We start from the raw sequence: 19,399 nt of genomic DNA on the forward strand, positions 1-19,399 counted from the left end.
TTCTCAGGGTGGTCCTTTTAACATTTTTTTTAAATGGGCACAATGTTTCCTTAGTTCCAGTCATCGGGGATGTGGGCTGACTGCCCCATAACTTCTCAAATACAATGGAGAACGGTTTAGCAACCACATCAGCAAATTCCCTCAGGACCCTGACATTCATCTTGTGTGGTCCTGTGGATTTATGTATGCTCAGGTTTCTAAGGTGGTCACATATCTGGTCTTCTCCTATGATGGGAGAGACTGCTTCCCCCCTGTCTTGGATACAGACCTTGAAGTTCAGGTTGTGAGAAGAGCAATTGCTGGTGTCAGGGTGGTTGAAGTCCCCCAGGAGGATCAGAGCCTGTGAGCATGATTCTTCCTGCAGTTGAAGTAAAAATGCTTAATTGACATCCTCACCTTGATCAGGCAACCTGTAGCAAACACTAGCCATGAGGTTTCCTTTGTTGGCTTTTCCCTTATTTTTACCCAAATGGTCTCAACCCATTCAGCACTGGTTTTCAAAGACAGCTGTCTCCAGTCAATCCATTTTTTACATAGAAGGCAACCCCTCCATCCCTTCTTCCTTGCCTGTGCTTTCTGAAGAGTTTATAGCCATTGATTGAAGTGCTCCAGTCATGCAATTTGTCCTACCAAATCTCAGTGGTAGCAATTAAATCATACCTTTCCAGGTGCACAGTGGCTTCCATCTTTTCCTGTCTGTTACCCATTCTGTATGCATTGCTCCGGAAGCACTTTAGTGGGCCTATTGACCTTGTCAGCTTTTTAGAGGAACCCAATCTAATTCCTTTGCTGCATTTCACACGTGTCTCTCTGTTGGTTTCTAACACATCAGCAGCCTCTGGTTCTTTTGTCTGGATGGCAAACGGATCCTTCAGTGTCTTTCAGTAAGGAATCTTTAAGATTCACAGAGCATCCACTATTGCCCAAAAAAGGTATAAAACTAGTGCAGATATTCTTCTACCCCCTTTGAACTGGGCAGGGGGAGTGGGGGGGGGGTGTGCACTAGATAATCTTCAGAGCTTTCTTGATATATGTGCAGGCAATATCTTTGTCCCAAGAAGTCTGTCCCTGATTCCACCTTCTGTGTACTTTCTTTTTGTGTTTGATTTCAGTTTGGAGCTCCATTTGCTTGGGTGGTGGTGACTGTTCCCCAGCCAATTTGAACCACGGGAAGCCAATGCCAGCAGCAGCAATGGCAGTAGTGGCAGAAGTAGTATTTGCTGTGTGGTGAGAAGAGTGTGATGCTTATGAAGTCCTGGAGGGTGTTTGAGGAGCTTTCTGGGCCCCCAATACCCTGAGGCTCTGTGTGTGAAGGGACTGGCCAACAGTCAACAGGTCTCATAAGAGGGGCATGAGAGAGTTGGGTGGTCCCTGCTGTTGGTGCAGCCAGTTCAAACCACAGGAATCCACATGTAACTGGCCCCTAGGAAGTGCGAGTGACCAGGGTGTGGTGCTGTAGGGAACAGTGCCTGAGAGGAATGGTGCAAGAGATTGTGCAGCAGTTCAAGCACAAGGGTGCATTAGGAAGGCAGCACATCCTACTAGTTGTTGGACTGCTCCTTGCTCTTCTAACACAGTCTTATGCTGCAGCCCCAATGGTCACCCTAAATAGCTGTTAGCTGTGCAAGCCTATCCAGCAACTGGATGTCTCCAGGAAATTAGAGGACCTTATTAGGCAGCGTTTTAGAAGTTGTTGAAAGCATGGTGGTAGAGACCAGATGAGGGCTGAACTCTGCAGCAGGCAGGAATTGGCTGTCTAGCCAGACTAGCCTGGAATGAGTGGAGGCAGCCACACAGACAGAGCTTCCTATCAGGGAAGCTGCTGTCCAGGTGGAGGGCTATTAAGACTGCACCTCATGCTCCTGAGTGGAGGAGATGCAGGAGGAAGTCACTAGGTTATGCTGTATTAGGGAGGGGTGTGAAGACCCACCCTTAAGGGGAAGGGAGCACCTAAGATTCATAAATGCTCGTGTTCGAAAGGAATGACCAAAGTCAGAGGCTCTGCAAACAATGAGAAAATTTTATTAGTAAATTACACACTTGGCATGGAAATCAGTATGTTAGTCCCCGACCTACTATATAAGCACACGGCAGTAGGTTTTGGATAAAGGGGTAGGGTGAAAGGAAAGACAGAAAGAAAAAGATTAAAGAGGGGGAGAGAAAATGAAAGAGGAAAAAAAAGAGATCACCAGTCCTGGTTTCAGCATCAGTCCAGCAGTGTTGGTCTGGCTGATGAGATGTCCAGCATCCTGGGGGCGCTGCCTGGGCTTGGGGGGTGGGTACATTGTTATGAATAGGTTTCTCTGCCCTGAAGACAGGTTTCTTGGTTTCTATGCAAATTAATTCTCATGCACAGTCCATTCTTTCAGACCTTTCTGAAAATGGGCCAGAGGGCTTCGGGGGGGGTCTTTGGTGGTCTTAATCTCCCCCGATAATCCATGCCCACTTCTTGGCCTCATTCCTGTGGTTGCACTGTACTGTGTTGTGCTTATCTTCCGGAACTACAACAAGGATGTTTATCCCAGAAAAGTGCTGCCCTACCTCTGCATGGCCCCCCTTCTCAAGCCAAACCTTGTTTTTTCTCATGGTGGCCAGTCCTTGGTTGGCTCCACAGCCATCTGGTTATCAGTGTTTGAGATATACACATTATCCCCTTATCTTCTGGGAATCAAGAGCTCAAAGGGTCTCACGTTGGACTGCTGTTCATAATGTTGTTGGAGAATGAGCTTTAGTCATAGTAAATTTCCATCCTGGCTGCAATTTGAGTCAGTAACTTTCTTTGAAGGTCCAATAACAAAAATATTATTCCACTTGGGTTGTTATTCAGGAAAGAAAAATAAATTTCCAAGGCTGTTTGTTAAAAAACAGAAATCACAGAATAAGCTGAGTAGTTAGTTCCTGGGAACAGACAGTGTTTCTCATAAGCTCAAGAGGGGCTTAGTCCAAGTGTAGTTAGTCAAGACCAAGGCCTAATGAGCATTTTTCAGATCATAGTGCAGCCTGAGCAGGGGGGCAGTAGGATGCATCCCGTGACTAAAGTCACCTTCTCTGGGCCTTTACAAGGGGGAACAAGAAACAGAGTACTATTTGAGATGTTGCAAGAATAAATACTAGGACCCCATGGCACTGACCTCCAAGGACTACCAGAGAAAGAGCTGCAGTGCCAGACAGCACCTTGGAGGAGGCACCATGGTCTTTGGTGAACCATGGAAACAGGATATTGCTTCACTCCCCTTCCTTGTATGTACCAACCAGCAAAAGATATGAAGCCTTGGTAGTGGACAAACCAATGGGCATGACTCACAGGGAGAAACTGCAACAGTGGGGCATACTAAAAGCTGAAAAAGAAAGCAGCAAGTGCTAAGAGTGGGTGAGAAGCATCAAGGCACCCATCTGCCAGCCTAATATACAGTCAAGGGAAGTTTGCTGCTTGCCAGGAGCCAAGATCCAGGATGTCACAGAGAAACTGCCACAACTGGCTAAAAGTGCAGACTACTATCCACTACTTCTTTTCCACATGGGCACCAATGGCATGGTAAGGCATTGTCTGGTCAAGATCAAGCAGGATTTGAAAGCACTGGGGCTTCAAGTGAAAGGGACAGGTGTCCAAGTGATCTTCTCCTTTGTCTTGCCAGTCAGGGGATAGGGGTGCAGGCAGAAGTCAATGCATCATGCAGATCAATATCTGGTTTTGTGGATGATGTTGTCACCTGGGCTTTGGTTTCTGCGGTCACAGGATTTTCTTCAATGAATACAGCCTATTGGGAAGAGTTGGAATCTACTGATCTAGAAGAGGCGGGACAATCTTCGCCAACATATTGACTGACTTAGTAAATCGTGCTTTAAACTAATAAACTTGAGAGGACAAGAAAGGATTCTTCAGGTATGTCAGACAGAAAGGAAGGTAAAAGATTATGTACCCTCCCGCCCCGTCCCCCCCCTCCCCTTCCCCCCCACCAGTAAGCAAGGCTGGTAGATGGATAAGAACAGACAAGAAGGCTGAGGTACTCAACAAAATTTTTGCCACAGTCTTTGATGGCATCCTCTCCCACACATCTTGAGTAGATGGACTGCAAGATGGGGGACTAGGGGAGCAAAGTCCATCCCACTGATCATGTTTGTGACCACTTGAAGAAACTGAACAGATATGAGTCTATGGGACTTTATGAGATGAATCACAGTCCTGAGGGAATTGGCTGATGTATTTGCAAAGCCATTCTCCATGATATTTGAAAAGATGTGGAGGTCAAGTGAAGTCCCAGGTGACTGGAAACAGGGAAATATTGCACCCATTTAAAAAAGGGTAGAAAGGAAGACCCTGGGAACTACTAGCCTATCAGCCTCACTCTGTGCCAGGGAATATTATGGAACAGATCCTCCTAGAAGCTGTGCTAAGGCACATGGAGGACAGGGAGGTGATTCGGGACAGCCAGTATGGCTTCACCAAGGGCAAGTCCTGCCTGACTAACCTAGTGGCCTTCTATGATGGAGTGACACCATCAGTGGACAAGGGAAGGACTACAGATGTAATTTATCTGGAATTCTGTAAAGCCTTTGACAAGATCCCCTACAACATCCTTCTCTCTAAATTGAAGAGAGATGGATTCAATGGGTGGACTGTTAGGTGGATGAAGAATTGGTTGGATGGTCTCATTCAGAGGGTAGTAGTTAACAGCTCAATATTCACATGAAGATCAGTAATGAGTGGTGTCTCTCAGGCGTCTCATTTGGGACCAGTGTTATTTAATATCTTCATCAATGACATAGACAATGGGACTGAGCACAGCCTCAGCAAGTTTGCAGATAACACCAAGCTGAGTGGTGCAGTTGACAAGCTGGAGGGAAGGGATGCCATCAAAGGCAATCTTGACAGGCTAGAGAGGTGGGCCTGTGCGAACCTCAAGAATTTCTATGAGGCCACATGCAAGGTCCTGCACCTGTGTGAGGGAATAGCATGCAAATATACAGGGCGGGTAGAGAATGGATCGAGAGCAGCCATGATGATAAGGACTTGGGGGTGTTGGCTGATAAGAAGATGAACATGACCTGGTAGTCATAGAATCACAGAATCACAGAATCATTAAAGCTGAAAAAGACCTCCAAGATCATCAAGTCCAACCTTTGACTTAATACCACCATGTCAACTAAACCATATTGTAAAGTGCATGTCCACTCATTTTTTTTAACACTTCCAAGGATGGTGAATCCACTATTTCCCTGGGGAGCCTTTTCCAATGCTTAATCATTCTTTCGGTGAATAAATTTTTCCTAATATCCAACCTGAACCTCTCCTGGTGCAACCTGAGGCCATTTCCCCTTGTACTGTCACTAGTTGACTGGGTGAAGAGGCCAACTTCCACCTCACTACAACCTCCTTTCAGGTAGAGATTGATAAGGTGTCCTCTGAGCCTCCTTTCTCCAGACTAAACAACCCCAGTTCCCTCAGCTGGTCCTCATAAAACTCATGCCTTAGACTCTTTACCAGCTTTGTTGCCCTCCTTTGGACATGTTCCAACATCTCAATGTCCTTCCATGTCCTTCCTGTAGTGAGGGGCCCAAAACTGAACACAATATTTGAGGTGTGGCCTTGCCAGTGCCAAGTACAGAGGGACAATCACTTCCCTGTTCCTGTTGGCCACACTATTTCTGATACAGGCCAGGATGCCATTTGCCTTCTTGGCCATATGGGCACACATCAGGCTCATGTTCAGCTGGCAGTTGACTAACATCTCCAGATCGTTTTCTGCCAGGCAGCTTTCCAATCACTCTTCCTCAAGCCTGTAGTGTTGCATGGGGTTGTTGGGACGCAGGTGCAGGACTTTGTGGAGTGCTCCCATTACAAAGAGGCGGGAATTTGGTTTTACCTTCCTTGTGTTGCTAATAACTCCTCCCTTGACCCAAACCCTAAACTCCACCCCTGCGATGCCCTATTAAAAACCCCACGAGCCTGCCTTTGCCCAGTCTTTTTGTTTTTGTCTCCCCCCCTCATCTCTCGGGGTAATAAATGGATTCTTGAGCTTCAAGAAATGAAGACCTGTCTCTTTTTTGTTCCCATGCCTGGCACCGGCAGCTGCACTCTCCCTTGGCATGATGAACTCTGTTGCAACGTGATGCAACAGGACCTGGTACTTGGCCTTGCTGAACCTCATACAATTCACCTCAGTCCATCAATTTAGCCTGTCCAGACCCCTCTTTGTAGGGGTGATCTGCTCCAAAACATTCCACCTTGGGTGGATCCCATCAAGTCCCATAGACTTGTGTATGTCTAACTGATATAGCAGGTAGTGCTATATTTGCTAGCTGGAATGAGTCCCACAGCTGGAATGCTGGGATGAAGGGCTACAGGCTGTTTAGGAGGGATAGGCAGGGCAGGTGAGATGGACATGTGGCACTATATGTAAGGAAGAGGTTTGATTGTACAGCCCTTACAGTTGGCAGTGATGTGGTGGAGAGCCTCTGAGTGAGGCTTAAGGGGATAGAAAACAAAGGAGATATTATAGTGAGTGTTTATTACTGATTGCCCAGCCAGGATGTAAGCAGTGATGAGTTCTTCTGCAAGCAATTAAGAGAAATCTCTGGATCAGTAGCCCACATCCTTATGAGAGATTCCAACTTCCCAGACATCAACTGGGAATATCATCCTGCTGTGATGAGTGGGCCTTGGGAAGTCTTGAAGTTTGTGGGAGGTAACTTCTTGTCACAAGTACTCTGTGAGCCAACTAGGAAAGATGCCCTCCTAGACTTGTTTGTGACTAGAGAAGGACTCTTGGGAGATGTGGTGGTTGGTGGCTGTTCTGCCCGCAGTGACCATGAAATGGTTGAGTTTAAAATTTTCAGTGTAATGAGAAAAAAAGGTCAAGAGTTGCTGCCCTGGATTTCAAGAGAGAAATCTTTAAGCTATTCCTGGAGCTAATTAGAAGATTACCCAGGGAATGTCCTTTTGCGGACTTAAGGACCCATGAGTGCTGGTCAGTCTATAAGAACCACCTTTCCAAAGCACAGGAGCAAGCAATTCCACTGTGTCAAAAATCAAGCAAGTGGGGCAGAAAACCAAATCAGGTGAACAGGGAACTCCTCATGGAGCTCAAGAGGAAGAAGAAATTGTAGAATCTCTGGAAGCAAGGTTAGGCTTTGAAGGAAGATTACAGAGCTGTGGCTCATATTTGCAGGGAGAAGACACAAAAAGCAAAGCTCAACTAGAGTTGAAACTGGCCAGGGTTGTGTCGGATAACAAGAAAGACTTTTTAAAATACATAATTAGCAAGAGCATGTCAAAAGAAAACATTGGACTGATACTTGTTGAAGATGGTCACCTGACTAATAGGGATGAAGAAAAAGCAGAGGCATTGCATTCTTTTTTTGCCTCAGTCTTTAGTGATACTGATAGACTTTGGGCTCCCCAGTCCTCTGAGTTGGAGGACCATGACTGAGGGAACAGTATTTTTCCTTTTGTGGACACTGAAATTGTAAAGGACCAGTTGTATCTGCTGAATGTTCACAAGTTGATGGGGCCTGATGGGATTCAGCCCAGAGTTCTGAAGGAGCAAGAGGATGTTATGGCAGGACCCATCTCGATCATCTGCCAAATGCTTTGGGAGTCTGAGGAAGTCCCTGCTAACTGGAAGATGGCCAATGCTATTCCTAGTTACAAGAAGGGTATGAGGGAAGACCCAGGGAAATACAGACCTGTTAGTCTAACCTCAATACCTGGAAAAATTATGGAGAAGATAATACTGGGTGCTACTGAAAGACATTTAAAGAACAATGCAATTGTCAGGCACAATCAACGGGTTCGCAAAGGGAAAGTCCTGTTTAATTTGGTATTCTATAATAAGCTGGATGTAGTTTTCTGGATTTTAGTAAGGCCTTTGATGCTGGATGTAGTTTTCTGGATTTTAGTAAGGCCTTTGATACTGTCCCTCACAGTATCCTTCTGGCCCGGTTGTCCACCTGTGAAATGAGCAGGTTCATGGTGTGCTGGGTGAAGAAATGCCTGGATAGCAGAGCTCAAAGAGTTGTAGTGAATGGGACTAGATCTGGCTGGCAACTGGTCACCAGCAGTATTCCTCAAGGTTTAATTTAAGGGCCAGTTCTGTTCAATATCTTTATCAATGATCAGGATGCAGGAGTTGAATGCACCATTAACAAGTTTGCTGATGATACCAAACTGGGGGGAGCTGCTGAATCTCTTGAGGGACAAGAGGCCATGCAGAGGGATCTGGATAGACTGGAGCAATCACCAATAGCACGAAAATTAAAAAGTCTAAAAGCCAGATTCTGCACCTGTGACAGAGCAATGCCAGGAACAATTATAGATTGGGAGAGTAGTGGCTGGAGAGCAGCCTTGCAGAAAGGGATCTGGGGGGTGCTGGTTGACAGGAAGCTCAGTATGAGTCAGCAGTGAGCCCTGGCAACCAAGAAGACAAACCTCATCTTGGGGGGCATCGGGAACAACCTGACCGTAAAGGGATTCCTTGCTCATGACAGCGGGGCTGGACCTCTAAAGGTCCCTTCCAACCCAAACCATATGATGATGATTCAGAGAGCTAGAGCCTGTCCAACTACTGATGGTAGAACCCTCACTCACTCCTGTAGCTGATACCACAGGTCCCAGGGTGCCTACACCCCCCAATCTGACTCCAGTAGCTGGGCACCAAATTTCACTCACACAAACACGGGTCTCACCAGCTGCTGGCACCTGTTCCTTGCAGCACACATACTGTCCTAGTTTCAGCTGGGATAGAATTCATTTTCTTCTCAGTAGCTGGTACAGCGCTGTCTTTTGGATTCTGTATGAGAATGATGCTGATAACACAGATGTTTTGGTTGTTGCTGAGCAGTGCTTACGCTGAGTCAAGGGCTTTTCAGTGTCTCATGCTCTGTCAGGGAGGAGATGCACAAGAAGCTGGGAGAAGCATACTCCAGGCAGCTGACCTGAACCGCCCAAAGGGATAGTCTGTACGATAGAACATCATGTTCAGTGAATAAACTGGGGGGAGTTAGCCAGAAGGGGCCAATTGCTGCTCGGTCAGTGGGTGGTGAGCATTTGTATTGTGCATAATTTCTTTTTCTTGGGTTTTACCTTCCTCCCTCCCTCTCATTTTTATTAAAACTATTAGCAGTAGCATTAGTATTACCATATTACCGTCATTATTATTATATTTTACTTGGTTTCAATTATTATACTGTTCTTATCTCAATCCATGAGTTTAATTTTCTTTCCTGATTCTCCTTCCCATCACAATGGGAATGGGGGCAAAGGGAAGTGAGCGAGCAGCTGTGTGTGGTATTTAGTTGCCAGTTGGGCAACACATACACAGAGGACAGAGAGTGAGATTAAGCAGGGTGATAGTTAAGAAAACATTTTAAAAGAAAATATAAGAAAATAGGACATTCTGCAGTGATCAGGCACAGGGCTCAGCCAGACAAGCATACTGACTGGCTCCATTTTACCTGTGACTGGAAACTTTTATCCCCCTTTCTGTCTATCCCCCCTCTTTGTCTCTCCCTGCTTCCTCTTTCCCCTGTAATTCTCTTAATCAGTTTGTATAGTTCTATCAATTCCTGCCTCCATCTCAGTTTGATGTCTCGGATCCCCCCTGGTTTAACATCTTATCAGTTGCAAAGTCTATGTTGATCTTCCAGGAAATGGTGCCTGTAGTTTAGATTCCTTCCTAAATAATTTATTGTATGTTTTGTTTGTTTACTGTTTACAGTCCAATATAATTCTTGTAAATACCAAGTTTTATATTCCTTTCTGTGGAACAAAACTATCTTTATGAAGTTGGATTAATATTTTAAGATGTAGAGCCTCAGCTACCCTTGCAGCGATTTTCAATCCTGTACAAATGGCACCTTCTCTGTGGTGACTTCAAGTTTATGCACAGAAACATAGAATAGTAGAGTAGTTGAGGTTAAAAGGGATCTCTGGAGCTTATCTAGTCCAAACCCCTTCCCAGCCCATGCTCAAAGCAGGATCAACCAGAGTAAGTAGCTTGGGACATTGTCCAGTCAGGTTTTGGATATCTCCAACCATGGAGAATCCACAGCCTCTCTTGGCAGCCTGGTCTCATGTTTGATCATGCTTTGAGTTAAAAAGATTTTCCTTATGTTTGAGTGGAAGTTCATGCATTTCAGTTTGTGTCCATTATCTCTCAGTCTTTCACTGAGCACACCTGAAAAGACTTTGGCTCCATCTTTGTGCTGGTTTCAGCTAGGGTGGAGTTAATTTTGTTCCCAGTGGCTGGTACAGGGCTACATTTTGGTTTTGTGCTGAACACAGGGTCGATAATACAGAGATGTTTTTGTTATTGCTGAGCAGGGCTACACAAAGCCAAGGCCTTCTCTGCTTTTCATACTGCCAAGCTGTCAAGGAGGCTGGGGGTGCATGGGAAGTTGGGAGGAGACACAGCCAGGACAGGTGAGGCAAACTGACCAAAGGGATATTCCAGACCACATGACATCATGCTCAGTATATAAAGTGGGGGGAAGAAGGAGGAAGGAGGGGGATGATTGGAGTGATGGCGTTTGTCTTCCCAAATCACTGTTATGCGTGACAGAGCCCTGCTCTCCTGGAGATGGTTGAACACCTGCCTGCCCATGGGAAGCAGTGACTTAATTCCTTGTTTTGCTTTGTTTGTGTGTGAGGCTTTTCCTTTCCCTATTAAACTGTCTTTATCTTAGCCCATGAGTTCTCCAGCTTTTACCCTTCCGATTCTCTCCCTGATCCTGCTGATGGGGGAGTAAGCAAGTGGCTGTGTGGGGCTTGGTTGCTGGCTGGGGTTAAACCACAACAATATTTAATGCACAGTGTATTTAGACACAGATAAGATCCCTCCTGATCCTTCTCTTTTGCAGACTAAACAATCTTAAACAATTCAGGAAGTGTGGACTGGATGGGTGGACAGTGAGGTGAATTGACAACTGTCTGAAACTCAGATCCCAGAGGGTGGTGATCAGTGGCACAGGGTCTAGTTGGAGGCCTGTCACTAGGGGTCCCCCAAGGTTCAATACTCGGGCCAGTATTGTTTAACTTATTCATCAATGACTTGGATGACAGGGTAGATGCAACCTCAGCAAGTTCGCTGATGACAAACTGGGAGGAGTGGCCGATACTCCAGAGAGATGTGCAGCAATTCAGAAGTACCTCGACAGATTGGAGACATGGGCAGAGAACAACTGTCTGAAATTCAACAAAGGCCAGTGCACAGTCTTGCACCTGGTGAGGAATAACCCCAGACACCAGTACAGGCTGGGGGTGTCCTGCTAGAAAGCAGCTCTGCAGAGAAGGATCTGGGGGTCCTGGTGGACAACAAGCTGCCCATGAGCCAGCAGTGCCCTTGTGGCCAAGAAGGCAAATGATATCTTGGGGTGCATTGGGAAGAGCATTGCCAGCAGGTGGAGGGAGGTGATCCTGCCCCTCTACTCAGCCCTGGTGAGGCCACATCTGTAGTGCTGTGTCCAGTTCTGGGCTCCTCAGTACAAGAGAGACATGGACCTCCTGGACCAGGTGCATCAAAGGGCTACAAAGTTGATTAAGGGACTGGAGCATCTCTCTTATGAGAATAGGCTTAGGGAGTCGGGCTTGTTAAGCCTCAAGAAGAGATGACTGAGAGGGCACCTCATCAATGTCTATAAGTATCTGAAGGGAGGGTGCCAAAAAGATGAAGCCGGGGTCTTAGTGGTGCCAAGCAATAAGACAAAAGGCAATGGGCAGAAACTGATGCACAGGAAGTTCCACCTGAATATGAGGAAGAACTTCTTTACTGCATGGGTGACCAAGCACAAGAATATTACCTGCAGAGCTTGTAGAGTCTCCCTCACTGGAGATATTCAATAACTGTCTGGACACAATCCTGTGCCATGTGCTCTGGACTGACCCTGCTTGAGCAGGGAGGTTGGACCAGATGACCCACTGTGGTGCCTTCCAACCTTACCTATTCTGTGATTCTGTGATCCTGAGTCAACATCCCTGAAGGCGTTTGGCAAGACATAAAGACAAGGCACTTAGGGACACAGTTTAGTGCTAAACCACAGTATTAACCTAATACTTGGACTGAATGATCTTAAAGGTCTTTTTCAACCTCACCGATCCTATGATTTTATTATTCTGTCCCAGCTCTTTCACCATCTGTTCCTGTAGGAGATGCTCCAGTCCTTTCATCACTGCAGTGGCTCTTTGCGTAACTTGTTGCAGTATTTCCATGTCTTTTTTTGTACTGAGGAGATCATAACTGCACACAGTACTACAGGTGTGGCCTCTCCAGTGCTGAGTAGAGAGAAAGGTTTACCTCTCTCAATCTCCTGTCAACACTGTTCCTAATGCAGCTCAGGATACTATTGACCTCCTTTGATGCAAGGGCACATTACTGGCTCACATTCAGCTTATTTTCCGCCAGGACCCCCATGTCCTTCTCTGCAAAGCTACGTTCCAGCCAGTCAGCCCCTGCCTTGTACTGGTGCATCATGTTATTCCTACCCAGGGGCAGGACTTGGCATTTCCCTTTGATAGACTGCATGAGGCTCCTGTCTGCCCATTTCTCCAGTCTGTTGAGATCCTTCTGAAGGCACAACAGCTATCTGGTCTATCAAACGCTCCTCCCAATTTTGTACCATATGAAAACTTCCTGAGGGTGCTCTCTGTCACATTGTTCAGGTCATTAACGAAGTTGTTAAACAGTATTGGCCCAAGGATCAGCCCAGGGAAACACCACTAGATGCTGACCTCCAGCTAGACTTTAGGCTTCTGATCACAACTGACTGAGCCCAGCAGTTCAGCCACTTTTCAGTCCACCTCACTGTCCACTTATCTAACCTGCACTTTGTCAGCTTGTCTATGATGATGTTATATGAGACAGCGTTGAAAGTCCTCATCCACCAAGCTTGTTGACTCGCAGAAGGCTTGCAGGTTGGCCAAGTATAATTTGCCTTTTGTAAATCCATGGTGACTACTCCAAATCACCCCGTGTCCATTGTGTGCCAGGAAATGGCTTCCAAGATTATTTTTTCCATCATCTTCACAGGAATAGAGGTGAGGCTGACCAGCCTGTATTTCCCCAGATCCTCCCTTTTGCCCTTTTTGAAGATTGAAGTGTCATTTGCTTTCTTCCGGTCCTCAGGTATAATGGCGGGGTTCTCAGGGTCTGTCTGACCCCGGCAGCTGTCAGTGTCCTGGATAGAGGAGTCCTACTAAGCACAACCTGTCCAGGTCCCTCAGGCAGGCTCCCAGCCACAGGCAATCTTAGCAAGCAGCTCAGCTCTTAAATGAGATCAGCTCTTTGGTGAATTCAGCTCTTTAGAGATTTCAGCTCTTTGCTTGCTAAGTGCCTCAGCAGACACAGGGATGAGAGAGGAGAAGGCTGTATGAGGTTCCACAGATGTGTCTTTATTAGCAGCCTCTGCGAAGGGTGACAGTGACATCTCTTCTGCTGAACAGCACATAAATAGGGGTTTATATAGGGTATAGGGGTTTTGGGAAACAGTCCAATTGTAAGGGTCGAGGTAAATATGACCTATGGTCTTACAGAGAGATAACGAGGGTCTGAGGCGGAAGAGGGGTTTCTTGATCCAGTCATTGTGACTAGGCATTTCTTATCTTAAGCAACTGACTGCCAGGGAGGCCTTGCAGGCCCCGTGGCTGCTACACTCAGGAACCTCCCCTATCCTTGGAGGTGTACACAACCTCTATCCCTGGAGTTGTATGTGACTTTATGGGACAGGTCCCTGAGCAACCTGATCTAATTAGACTTGCTTTGAGCAGAGGGTTGGACTAGATAACCTCTGAAAGTCCCTTATGGCATAAATTTTTCTATGGTAAATCATGAGCCATACTAAAATACAGCTTACTGGTGGATGAAATAGGACTACAAGCTATGTCACATCAGCTAGCTCCTCCTTCCATAGCCTTTTAAGGTGCTATCTACAAATGAAATTGTAAGGAGTTACACCAGGAAAATCATATAGGCATCATCTCCTATATGGAGACAACTTTTCTGGGCTGTTTATCCAGTCAGTACTTTTATTTTTGTTTTGTTTTGCTTTTTAAAGTTCTTTTTCCCAGACAACCATGCATTTTGACATTTTGTTAGATTTCTATGTCTGCCATCAGACTTCCTTCTTTCCACCCACTGGTTCTTGGCTTCCATCAGCTCTTTATCTAAGACCAGAACCCTTTCCTGCTCACTTGATCACAGTTTCACTATTCTGAATCAGACAACTCATGTTTTCCTTTCTTCCTCACTGACTGAGCCTAGTTGCTGCTTTCATGAGCAAGTGATCTCTTTGGAGGTCTTAAGGGTTGCGTTAGAGTCAAGTTAGCACATGACCAAAAAAAGAGAATGAAAGAATATCCATGTTACTTGTCATAGAACATTTTACATCCTCACCATAGGTTTAGTACTTGCTCCTTTCTCTGTTTTAATAGGATAACTTCCTTCAACCATATATCCTAGGCCCTGTATATGGAATGGAATGGAATGGAATGGAATGGAATGGAATGGAATGGAATGGAATGGAATAGACTCTTTGTTAATCGATTGGGTACTAGAAACCAGAGTTCATATAATTAATAGCAAAAGCAGGAGGTGCAAGGAAATACCCCATTTAGGGTCATCTGGAGGACATCCATTGGTATTTGGAGCAATTAACATATAAACAGGATAAAACAAACAATCCTCTGCTTAATATATTTGAGCTATAAAGTCAGGTAAAATGTAATGAACTGCAATAAACTATACATTCCCAATATCACTGCCCATAATTTAAAGAGGAGAAGCACTAGAGCTTTTAAAAGAAAAACAAATGTGGATAAAGAAATATGGGTTTTTTTGTCTCAACAGTTCAGTGTCTTTGGCTGACATTTTTCAAATAGAAGTTAGCCTGATCAGACATTCTACAAAGATATTTTCAGTCTTTGATTACAGTTTAACAATGTGATGAGCAACTTTCCATTTTTACAGTATCTTAAACAGGGACACATTGGTAATTCTTAATAATAAGCATGTCTTAACAGACCCATTTATGACAGAAGATTGCTTAGATATTATAAGAGCAAAGACAATAAGGGAACAAGAGAGTGTTGAAAAAGTTTATCCGAAGAATAAATTTGGCAAAATATGTCCGTGAAGAGGATGCTGCAAGTGTTAACATCAGTATCAGAACCCAAAAGTGTTGTTGACTTTTTTGTGTCAATGCCAGATTATCATCAATAGACATTTGCTGGCACCAAAAAAGTCTTCTACAGGCCTTTTGCTTCTTCCATAACCTTATATCAGAAGTTTCAGGGGATATATTTAGACTTAACTGGAAAAAGAGGGAGGGAAGGTTCTTCCTGAGCAACTTTGAAGTTAGTCCTACTCTGACTATGTGTGTGGGTTTTACCATATAACCTCTAGAGGTCTCTTTTGACCTAAATTATTCTATGATTTTAAGTTTGAACATGGGAGAAAGGAATTTGATGGTAGAAAACCATGTTCATCGAAGCAAGAAAAGCACAGGAAATAACAGAGTCAGAGAGAGAAGCAAAAGGACATATTCTCCTTCCTCTACCTTCCTTCATTTGGAAAAAATAATAAATATGTATATCATTGCACTTAAAACAATAAAGAAATTATATAATTGTTTTCTGTAAGTAATGACTACAACTGCCTCAGCAATTTAGGAACTTCCCAGTATAATTTCAACTAGAAGAATAGAGGCCCACATGGAGACTACTTTATTACACAGATGATCATATTATGACAAATTTAGATCATACTTCCTATCAGTATAACTTAAAACTTGTCCATAAACTCAAGTTTTTTCCCCAAACAACAAAATGCTGCATATACAGCTTCACACTGTCCAACTGTAACAATTACCTGAATTCATTTTAGATTAATTCAAGTGATATGAATCTTACTTGTTTTCACTCAAATAATGATTTAATATGACAAAAAATTAAGTTTTTGTTCAAACATTTTTCTTTGCTAATGAAAACATAGCAGCCCATATTATGTAATGAAAAGTGAATTATTTTAGTAAACATTCTAATTTAGATGAATAACCAACTTACATTGTTCCATTTGTGTAGACTGTGTCACTTCCCTCCACATACTGAACCTGGGCTGGGTAGACATGTTGTACCTGTTGCACAGTCTGTACTTGCTGTACCTACAAACAAGAACACCAGAAATATAGGATAGTTTACCTTATAAAAAGAATGACTAGTGCTTCAGTGCATCTAATGGTTTCTAAACAATACTCTTAATTTTGGGACATCCCTGTTCTCACAATTACTAAATGACACAGAATGCAATACTGTGCTGCAAGTCTGTAATATGCTAAGTGGAATACTGTGTTGATTTGGCATAGCCTGATTTCTTTTTTTTGTAGCCGGGGGGGTGGGGGGGGGGCACAGGAGGATAGACATGCTGCTTGCCCACTTAGAGAGATTGGCAACGCTTCTGTGATGACATATTTAAGAAGAAAATCAAAACAGCGCACACGCAGTTTTTTTCCCCAGGGGTGGGGAGGTGCTGTGGCCGCCGCTGCGGCTGCCGCCATCTCGGTGCAGACTGCGGCAATCTTTGCCTGCCTGGCTGCCCCTAGCCAACTGCGCTGCAGGTAGAAGGGCAGAGGCGATGGTGGCGGCTTCTCCTTCCCAGCGCCCTGCATGAAGAGAGGCGTTAAATAGCGCAAGCACTGTGGCGGTCGCCACTGTGCGCATGGTGGTGGTGGGGCTGCATGGCCCACTGAAAATGTGGCAGGCAACTCCCTGATGCAGAACCTGGATAAAATCAACTTCTTGGCACTGCAGGATCCTGCAAGAATCTTTGAATTAGTGGAACTTGTTTGCAATGGTACCTACAAGCAGCAGTTTTTCTTCTAGTCAGAGGAGGAAGTGAGGACATGTGAGAGAAAACAACATGATGGCACCAAGGTCAGTGGAAAAGAAAGAGTAGGAGGAGGTACTCCAAGTGTTGAAGCTGAGATTCCCCTGCAAGCCGTAGTGAGGACTATGGTAAAATAAACTGTCCCCTTGTAATGCATGAAGTCTATGGGGGATGCAGACATTCACTTGTAGCCCATGAGAAAAGTGTTCACGCTGGAGTGGGTGGATGCCAGAGAAAGCTGTAATCTAGTGGGAAATCTGAATAGAGAGGGCCCTTGCTCACAAAATAGAGCAGCCTAGCCTTAGAAGACTGCAGCCTGTGGACAAGTGACCCATGCCATAACAGTTTTGGAAAAACTGCCCATGGGAGGGACTCCACAGCACAGCAGAGAAAAGATTCCTTTCCCTGAGTGAACAGAAAAAGATCTCGAATGATGAACTGACCAAGACCTCCATGCTCTGTCTCTCATGCATGTGATGCATCATCATATGTCTCCGAGGTGAACTGCTCCGGCAGACATGCTCTGGAGTGGAGGATCATGCTAAGAGAGCTTTCCAAAAACCATCAAAACTGTGAAACTAGCTCAGAGAGACAGAGGGCACACCAGCCTCAGCCAGAGCAGGAAGTGTGAAAAGCTAGATAAGCAGCAGCTCTAACTCAGTGTGGGCAGTGCCAGGAGTGAAGGTGACCAACTCCCACAGGTACAAAAGACATACCCAAGAAGCAACCAGGAGTGGGGCAAATAGGGCAGGCAAACAGGGTGTGACTGTCATGGTTTAGGAATGGTATTCCCCAATTTAGGGCTCCTGTTGTTTTATGGCAAAACCAGCTTTCAGGAGGATTTGGGTTATCTTCTCCCCTTTCTCAAAAACCTCCTCTGCTGTGTTGCCCTATAGGATGATGTCATCGATGTACTGTAAGTGTTCTGGAGCCTCACCCTTTTGCAGTGTAGTCTGGATCAGTCCATGGCAAATAGCAGGGCTATATTTCCACCCCTAGGGCAGTTGGCTCCAGGTGTACTGGACACCCCTCCAGGTGAAAGAAAACTGTGGCCTGCACTCTGCTGCTAAAGGAATGGAGAAAAATGCATTAGCAATATCAAGGATGGCACCACTTTGCTGCCTTGGACTCCAGTTCATACTGAAGCTCCGGCATGTCCAGCATGGCAGCACTCAGTGGTGGTGTGACTTTGTTCAGGTCATGATAGTCCACTATCAGTCTCCACTCTCCATTGGACTTAGGCACTGGCCATATGGGGATATTGAAGGGTGAGTAAGTCTTGCTGACCACTCCCTGTCTCTCCATAAATCATCTGTGGATGGGAGTTTGGGAGTCCCGGTTGGTGCAGTGTTGTTGACAGTGCACTGTAGTGATAGTAATTGGCACCTGTTGTTCTTTGCCCTGTAGGAGTGCCATAGTAGAAGGGTCCTCTGAGAGACTGGACAAGGTACTCAGCTGTCTAATTCCCTCTGTCTCCACAGCAGCTATCCCAAAAGCCCAAAAATGCCCTTTTGGGTCCTTGAAATACCCTCTCCTTAGGTAATCTATGCCAAGGATGCACAGGGCCTCTGGGCCAGTCACAATAGGGTGTTTCCACCATTCTTTTCTAGTCAGGTGTCCTGGGCTAACTTTATGATGCTTGCATCCCCAATCGTCTGTTCTGTTTATGCTGGATATTAAGTTCTGCACCTTTAAGACTGGTTCAGAGAGTGAAGGGGGGGGAGAGAAGAAGCACACAGTTTGTTGTCAGAAACTGCACTTGCTTCCCCGCATCCTTCTCCTGGACTGTGTTGTCTGCAGCATGGACAGATGGCGGGAAAGAGCTTTCCTTTGCTTTTAGTTAGTTTTTAGGTAGCTGAGGCAGACAAGTTCCCTGGAGTATGGTTTTTCTTTTTCTTGGAACTGTTTAAACCTGCTCTGGACTGAAAACCCAGAAGAGCACTGAGAGCTCGCACTTGTGGCCCACTGGGCCAGGCCTGGGCCATGGCATTTCCAGTGCCAGAGGGACTGATAAAAGACTAGGTGAGCCGAGCTGCAATCCACGAAAAGGACTTTCTGAGTTTGTCATCTCTTCAGATTGGCAAGAGGTTTTATTGTTTAATATTGTTCATTTTTTGTGCTGGTGAATGCTTTGCCTGTTAAATACACAGGTTTTTTCCACTTTCCTCCAAGGGAATCTTTTTCCCGAACCAGTTGGGGGGAGGGGCTGCTTAAATCTGCTTTCTAGAGGAACCCCTTTGGAGGTTTTCTCCCAAATTTTCCCTAAACCAGGACATCAGGCTAACTTCAGCTTACAGTACAGTCAGCTGTTGGGATCCCCCTGTCATCCCAGAAAAAGATGGATTCTGTCCCTACATATCTTGATGGCATCAAGGTATATTGTGCGCCAGTGTTAACTAAAGCCTTATACTCTTGTGGGTCTGATGTGACAGGCCATGGGATCCCCTTGGTCCACTAGATCTTACTGTCCCTTTCCTCCACCTGTCTGGGAGCATTACCCCTCTAGTCCTGGTCATAGTACTCATTGC

At 45.3% G+C, this 19,399-nt stretch overlaps 1 protein-coding gene across 8 annotated transcripts in view; it reads right to left on the reverse strand.

The window, feature by feature from the left end:
* The window catches only part of LOC132341439 (transcription factor RFX3-like), a 210,322-nt gene that overhangs the window by 129,361 nt on the left and 61,562 nt on the right, over positions 1 to 19,399 (reverse strand). For 5 of the 8 annotated variants that reach the window (XM_059873022.1, XM_059873021.1, XM_059873027.1 and 2 more), the window contains one exon: positions 16,052 to 16,149. In XM_059873022.1, the coding sequence (XP_059729005.1) occupies positions 16,052 to 16,149 (98 nt within the window). Of the gene's footprint in view, positions 1 to 268; positions 359 to 16,051; positions 16,150 to 17,808; positions 17,947 to 19,399 lie in introns of those variants that run through there. The other 3 variants (XM_059873024.1, XM_059873025.1, XM_059873023.1) reach the window with 3 other exon arrangements.

This window comes from Haemorhous mexicanus, chromosome W, assembly GCF_027477595.1.
Source record: "Haemorhous mexicanus isolate bHaeMex1 chromosome W, bHaeMex1.pri, whole genome shotgun sequence".
NCBI lineage: Eukaryota > Metazoa > Chordata > Aves > Passeriformes > Fringillidae > Haemorhous > Haemorhous mexicanus.